The following is a 7,517-nucleotide window of genomic DNA, read 5'->3' on the forward strand; positions in this document are numbered from 1 at the left end:
TCGTCACAGGTGGGAAAGGGGGCCCCGGCAGCCTGCGGGGAGGTGGGGAGATGGGCGGACACCGCTGGGGCTGCAGCCTGTCCCCCCACCATGGCCACCCTCGCCCATCCTCTGTGCAGCCTCGGCCTCTCCTGCGGGTCCACCAGCCCAGACCCTCTCCTCCCTCCTTGTTCTCCTGGACCCCCAAGAGGAGTTCCTTTGGGGATAACGCTGGTCTGGGGTGGCCAATTCCTGGCACACGGCACCTGCTGGTTTACGCCAGCCAGGTCCCCACAGGGGTCAGGGAAGCACTTCATGCCAGGGAAGTGACACGTCCCGTTTCTACCAGGCCAAGCCAGGTGGCTGTGCAGTGACGAAACGCCTGGTCCCTGGGCCCCCATCAGGGCAGCACTTGGGTGCCACGAAGGGCGGGTCTGTGTGGCAGGAGGGGAGAGGCTGGGGGAGGAGGAGGAGAGGAGGGAAGGGGAGGAGAGAGGGAGTTCACGTCACCCGCTCTCACCCCGCTGCGCTCCCACCCTCCACGCCCCCCACCATTCACTCAGCCCGTGACTCCTACGCCCTCACTCTGCTCTGTCCCATCACCGAACCGGAGGTCCTGACGCAGGGTCCTTCTTAACACCGTGGGTTGACCCTCCAGCCCTGGACGCTGCTCCCTAAGGCAGGGTGCCCGCCCGGCCCTCCCCTCTCTCCCCTTGCCCCCCACCCCCTCCTTTACAAGGGTCTTGTGGCTCACGGGCTACAAGGCAGGAGAAGGTGGTGTAGGGGGGCTCAGGGAGGGGGTTCCGTGTCCGGGGCGGGCAGATCCCCAGCCCGCAGGCCTGAGCACCTGGATGGCCGCCACTTTCCTGCGGAGCATGGTCTCCATGGCCTCCGAGAACTTCCTCACCAGCTCCAAGCCATCCACCTCCTTGATCTTCAGACTGGGCTCCACGTCCTTGTATTTCTATTCAGGGGACGTGGAGAGACACACGCCTGTCGTCTTGTACCCGGACGTCCACCCCCGGCTGCCGGCGGCCTCCGCCCTCCCCACTGGTGCATTCACACTGGGGCCAGGACCGCCCTCTGTCCTCGTAAAACCTCCCCCAACAACCGACAAGAGACGCCTCTTATCAGATGTCCTCTGATTCACATCCTTCAGAGGGAGGCTGAGGCCCAGAGAGGTCGTGAACTCGACCGAGGTCACACAGCCAGCGCAGGGGCTGCTCTCAGGGGCTGTGAGGCTCGTGGTGTCTGTGCCCCCCATGTGCTGCAGGGGTGGGTGCTGCCTGACTCTCGGCCAGTGGGCCTGGGGGCATTAAGAGGGCCGCTGAGTCACCATCTGGGCCCCCGGGAGGCACTCCCTCACCGTGTGTCCTGAGTGCCACCTGGGCACGAGTTACGCAGTCCCCCAAACTGTAAGATGCGTCACGTGCAAGGCTTTTACCCAGAACGGCCACAGGGTTGGGGGAGCAGGTGTGGGGTGGCGAGGGGACCCGGCATTGCTGCTGCGGCCCTGCGGTCAGGACAGCGGCCCCCAGCCTGGGGGAGGGAACAAGCACAGCCATAAAAGCCGGAGGCTCCCCTTTCCACAGCACTTAGAAAATGGTGCTGAAGCTGCAGTGAGGCTTAGATGGTGAATATGGATTCTCAGCGGCTCGCAGCAGGACGGCAGCGCCGTCCTCAGCACTGGCCTGGGAGTCGGGATACCAGCGGGACGGGAGCTTGTGGGAGCTGAGTGAGAAGCCGGCTGTCAGCCCGTGCACAGGCAGCTCAGCTCCTGCCCAGGGGCCAGGCAGGGCCGGACTGGACTCGCCGGGCCCCGGTGGCTCTCCAGTGCCCGGAGACGTGGCGGCAGGTTGAGCACTGGGTGGGCGGCTCTCCGTCCGAGGGTCTTCGCACCGAGCTCTCTCCGCCCCCAGGCAGCAGGCCTGTGTCCGGCCCGCCTGCCCCTGCTCTTTCTCCCCTTTGTTCCTCACCCCGCCATCTCTTCCCCCGATCCCGTCTAGGCCCGGGCTTCCCGGGCTCCTGAGCTGACACTACGCTCTTGGCCACCCGACCGTACTGCCCCCCCGACTTGCTCTGTGTCTTGGGCAAATCATTCCCTTCCCTGGGCCTCAGTTTCCCTATCTGAAATGGGGATTGGATTAGATGACCCCCAAGAGCCCTCACACTCAGACATCCTGCTTCTCCACCAGGACGGCTTAACGCCCAGCTGCCCTGGGAGCCCCAGGGTGAGGGGGGGGCGGTCACTGACCTTCTGCAGCAGGAGGGAGCCCGAGTACTTGGTGACAGTGTCATACAGGTCCCCGCCGAAGGTGTCTGCCCACAGCTTCACTCTGCAGGACGGGGGGAGTACGGGTGTGTGCACTCACGCATGAGCACACACGAGGAGACACATGCAGAGATGCACACAGACATGCGCACACACAGGAGGCAAGTGTCTACATGCAGAGACACCCACCGATGCACATGTACAAACCCGCACAAACATGCAGGGACACACATAACACACACACATATACACAGATGCACACACGCACAGGCCCACACGCAATCACACACACTGACGTACACCCAGGAAAACACACCAGCAGCTGTGGTCCCTACCGGCCAGGGCAGGGACCCAGAGGACCCATCAGGCTTGGCAGCTACACTGTGATCCCAACACCCCTGGCTGGGGGGCAGGGGCTGTCCGCCCGGAGCCAAGCCTACCCCCCCGCCCCCAGAGGGCTGGAGAAGAAGGGACGAGGTCGGGGTTGACCAGGCAGGGTGGGGGACGGCGAGGACTCACACAGCTGCAGCTCCTCGGCCAGTCGTCCCCCAGTTGCCCTGCGCAGGCAGCGTGAGGCAGGGAGGCCGAGGCTCTGAGCCGAGTCTGAGAGGCCGGGGCCGGCGGGCAGGGAGGGTGAGGCAGCCTCACGGGGAGACCCGTCCCCACAAGTGCCCCGAGATCCCGCCCTTGGTTGGGGGGGAGGCCACGCGGGGCTGTGCCTGAGCCTCTCGAGATGGAGCAAGAGGAGTTTCCGCGTGTGATCACGCCAAGGTCAGCATTCATTCGGTCACTCAACCGACAATTACCGAGGCCCTACTATGTGCTGGGCATTGTGCACGGGCATGAGCCATACCCAGTCCTCGCCTTTGCGGAACCGTTAGTTAGAGCAACACCCCTCCATGTACGGAGGGCGCCATCCACGTTTGAAGGGGCGCCGTCGAAGCTGGGGGAGGGGTGGTGGTGGTGAGGGAAGGCTTCCTGGCAGAGGTGGGCTCTGACTCAGTGTTGAAGTCTGGGAGAGTCTCCCCCATCAGAGAGACTTGGCAGAGAACTCTAGGTAGAGAGGATAGAGGAGCTTGGAGGGGTCAAAAACTGCAACAGGGATGAACAAACCTGACTCCACAGTGGATCTGTTTCTTTTATTTTAACCTTTGTATTCTATTGCTTTTGCTACAAGTTAAGAATGTTGCCTACAGCCTGAAATATACAGGACAGCCCATTCTCAAGACTCTGACCTTTAAAGGTGTAACACTTTTCATGCATATAGAGATAAAAAGTTGCAGAAGAGAGAGTAACATTTGCCTTTTTGGAGGTTTTTCTTTTTTTCTCTTTTTGGCTGAGAGGCACCGCTTGGGGGAACTTAGTTCCCCCACCAGGGTGTTGAACCCAGGCCACAGCAGTGAAAGCACCAAGTCCTAACCACTGGACCACCAGGGAATTTCCTTGTTGGAGGTTTATAGGAACAGCATGACCTGACCTATGTGGGCAGCTGTAAGAACAAAGGATTCCGGCACCAAGATGTTGGCAACAACCAAACACACTGCCTCCCCTTTTAGTATAAAAGAAGCCTGAATTCTAACCCGGGTGAGATGGTTCTTTGGGACACTGGTCCACCACTCTCTCGGTCTGCTGGCTTTCCAAATAGAGTCACTATTTCTTTGCCCCAACGACTTGTCTCTCCATTGATTGGCCTGTTGTGTGGTGAGCTGTACGAGCTTGGACTCGGTAACAAAATGACTTCCAGGTCTCCAGCTTGGGTGGTTGAGCCGATGGTGGTATAATTGAATAAAATTAAGACTATCAGGACGATTGGGGAACAAGTTGGGGAGGGCAGAAGGTGATGCGTGCAGCTTGGGAGAGGCAGGAGGTGAGGTCCCTGCGGCAGGGCTACTGGGTGCCGTTGGGCAGCTGTGAACTGCCCAGCTCCAGAAGGCGCCCAACACATTGCATCTTTTTTTTTCGGGGGGGGGGATGTGGACCATTTTTTAAGTCTTTATTGAACTTGTTATAATATTGCTTCTGTTTTATGTTTCAGTTTTTTGGCTGCGAGGCATGTGGAAGCTTAGTTCCCTGACCAGGGATCGAACCCACACCCCCTGCCCTGGAAGGTGAGGTCTTAACCACTGGACCGCCAGGTAAGTCCCTCGTATTGTATCTGGAAAGACACAAACTTGAATTTAAAAGCTCGAGTGATGTTCAGGAAGAGCAGCCCGTGGCAACGGTATGTGGGTCTAGCAGGTGGAGTCAGGGCTGAGGGTTACTGGTTGGTGGGTGGGAGCTGGGATTCTGAGGCAGACGGGCTCACAAGGGGGTGGTGTTGGCTGAGAAGGTCTGTGAGTGGACGACAGACCCGGGGGAGCAGCAACACTCCCGGGGCAGACGGGGGGTGGGGGGGAAGGGGCGTTAGAGGAAGACAAAGGTTAACGTGGGCGCCCGAGCAGACCCGGGAGAGCGTTGAGACTCAAGAAGAAGGGAGAGCCGGGTGTCCAGAGCAGGCCAGGAGGTGAAGCCAGGCGTGTGTACTGGGTTGGGCAGGGAGATCTCTGGGGATCCTGGTGGGGACAGATTTGGGAGGCGGCAGAAGCCGGGCAGGCAGAGGAGGCTGAGCGCTGAGTGGGAGGGGAAGGCATGGGGGAGATGCTGGTCGCTGGGGGGGGAAGACTGGGAAGGATTCACTGGGGGGCAGGGATCAGGAGCCCGGGGGAGGTCCGGCTCCAGGGTGGTGGGCGCGTGCAGACACGGGCGTGGCTGTGGGCCCTCCTCTCGGCGGACGCTTGGGCTCCCGGTGTGGCCGGTCCCCTCTCCGCAGGCCTGGGCTCCGGCCATCTCTAGCCGGCGCTCAGCCTGTCCCTGGAGCTTGCCTGTGCTATTAGCTGGGCTGTGCTCCGGGGACGAAGGTTATTCTCAATACCTCCCTCCACGATGAAGAGTTCAGGCTGGCAGTGGGTGTGGAGGTGAGGTCCCAGCCAGGCCGACTAGAGTTCAAGTCTGGCACTGCCATTTGCTGGCTGCGTGAGCGTGGGGTGGCCGTCTAACCTCTCTGAGCTCGTTTCCTCTACTGCAGAGTCAGGAGACGGTTCCCCACCTCACTGTGCGGACTGGAGGGTCTTCTGTGGAGACCTGGCAGCACCAGGCCTGTAACAGCTGGAGGTGGGACCCCTCGATGGGGACAGAGCCGCTCAAACCCCGCGCTCAGCTCAGCTCCACACAAACCCCAGGCGTTCGTGGGGCTGCAGGCCCCCCTCTGTGAGACACGAGGCTGGCAATAGCCTGACTGTCCTCCTGGGCTCAGGTGTGATGAGCAGGTAGCCCCTTTAGTCCAGAATGTTCTGCTCCCACACGGATCGGAACTGTCTTTAACGGAAACGCCAGAACTAAGGACTAAAGACCAGACACCCCCGGAGAGTCTCACAAGTTAAATTATACCAAAGTGTGAATGACCGAGAGCTTCCCTGGAGCTGGTCTTAGTGACAGGATGTAGGACTGGGGCCTGGAGGCAGGCAGGCAGGTGTAGAAAGGGAATGGAGACACCCCCCGGCCCCCGCCGTGCACATCCACCTGGCTCCTGGCTGCACGAGCTGTTGGTCGGTTTAGGACCGCTTTACCCTCTCAGAATGTTTTCTAACGAATCCTTGCGGAGCCGAGATGGTCACGTCCAGCAACTCAGCTCCCACTCCAGCTGCCTCATCGTGTGATCACCCTGGAAGGAGCCTCGCCCTCAGGTGCTGGGGACACTGCCTGCCATCCCAGGAGGAGTGTGGGCCCCTGGGTTCAGTTCTCCTAGGACTGTCAGGTGTCTGGGCAGGGGGTGAGGGTAGGGCCCCATGTGGCAGAGATTTGGGGAAGAGAAGAAAAGATCTTCACAGCCAGACAGGGGGAGCGGGCAGCCGAGCCCTGGGAGAGCCTGGAGGCTGGGGGAGGCGAGGATTGAGGTCGGCTGCGGAGGGGAGGGAGGGAAGGGTTTATGGGTGCGGGTGCTCTTGAGGCTTACGTTTCCAGAGGAATCCTGGCCTGCCCCCGCGTGGGGGACAGGGACGTGCTGCACAGCAGGCACAGGGTGACCACCGTCTTCTGCAGGGAGGCCCAGGCCTCTGGCCACGGGTGCGAGGGCATCCTGCCGTGGGTGGAGCTGGGATCTGGGTGGACCCTGGGGGGTCTGGGCAAGGTGCCCCTGCTGCGGTCAGGCTGGGGAGAGGACGGAGCAGCCTCCGACCCCGAGCTCTGTCTGCCCAGATCCCTGGCACGGCCCTGAGCCTTCTGCCTTCCGGGTCGGGGCAAGCCTGGTGTTCCCCAGCCTCCAGTCAGGTCCTGGCTTCGATGCCCGGCGTGTGTGGGGGTCCCTTCTCTGCCCTGCAGAGGGGCCGCCCTACCTCAGCAGCAGGTTTCCAGGAGAGCGGCTGGTGGGAGAAGGTGTGACGGAATGAACTGGTTAATCCACCGGCCTCCTCTCTAATCCCCGCCTGACAGCAGGAGGAGGGCGGCGGCGGCGACGGCGGCGGGATTACCCGGGTTTCAGAAGGCAGGGCTGGCTCACCCCACGAGGGTCAGAGCACAGCCTCCTGCGTTAAAGAGGCAGAGCCGTCCCCGGAGAGCACCCTTCCACAGTGACACTGGCCCTGGATGTGTCCAGCGCTCTGACTTACCAGGAGCTGCGACAAACGCTCTCCTTAAACCTCAGAACGATCCTGGGGGGTCAGTGTCAGCATCCGTGTTGGTTCGGGGAGGCTAGGGGACAGAGGGGGCCCTGTGCTGGCTCCTGTGTCCAGGCCGCTGACTTCGGCCAGGTCAGAGGTAACGTCCACAGCCTGTGGCCTCCCCTCCCCCACGTCTCACCTGCCCCGGTTCTAGGCTGGGGACCCATTTTCCGGGAAGCTCCAGGCCCCTCCCCTGCCCCCAACCCTTGTATGGAATGAGCACCTAATGCACGTGAAAGGAAGATAGTGCAAGGCCCGCTGCTCAACGCCTCCGTCCGTCTGCATTTCAGCTTCTCCTCCGACCGATGTCCCCTCTGCCGGGTGATGCCAGAGGGGCCCTGGGCCTTGGGGGTCCAGCTTAGAGGAAGCCAATGGGGAAACGGTTTGGCTTGCGTAGCCACCTAGACAGTTGTGTGCAGCCATCCAGGGCAGGGCGGCTCCAGGGACACTCCCTGCCTGCCTGCGGGGCTGCTGGCCTCGTGACAGGACACCCAGCGGCCGCGTGACCGCCCCGCAGTGCCCCGCCGGCAGCGCGCGGGAGGGGACGGAAAAAAGGCCACAAGCCGGTCCAC

At 61.7% G+C, this 7,517-nt stretch overlaps 1 protein-coding gene across 1 annotated transcript in view; it reads right to left on the minus strand.

Moving 5' to 3' along the window:
• Positions 1 to 7,112, minus strand: part of CACNA2D4 (calcium voltage-gated channel auxiliary subunit alpha2delta 4) — an 84,358-nt gene extending 77,246 nt beyond the window's left edge. Inside the window, exons 1-5 of the mRNA XM_061206696.1 lie at positions 7,085 to 7,112; positions 6,622 to 6,776; positions 6,243 to 6,436; positions 2,234 to 2,315; positions 827 to 943 (exon numbers count right to left, since the gene is read on the minus strand). Coding sequence (XP_061062679.1) covers positions 827 to 943; positions 2,234 to 2,315; positions 6,243 to 6,436; positions 6,622 to 6,776; positions 7,085 to 7,112 — 576 coding nt within the window. The remainder of the gene's footprint in view (positions 1 to 826; positions 944 to 2,233; positions 2,316 to 6,242; positions 6,437 to 6,621; positions 6,777 to 7,084) is intronic.
• Positions 7,113 to 7,517: the final 405 nt, after the last annotated feature.

The sequence above is a fragment of the Eubalaena glacialis genome, chromosome 11, assembly GCF_028564815.1.
Source record: "Eubalaena glacialis isolate mEubGla1 chromosome 11, mEubGla1.1.hap2.+ XY, whole genome shotgun sequence".
NCBI lineage: Eukaryota > Metazoa > Chordata > Mammalia > Artiodactyla > Balaenidae > Eubalaena > Eubalaena glacialis.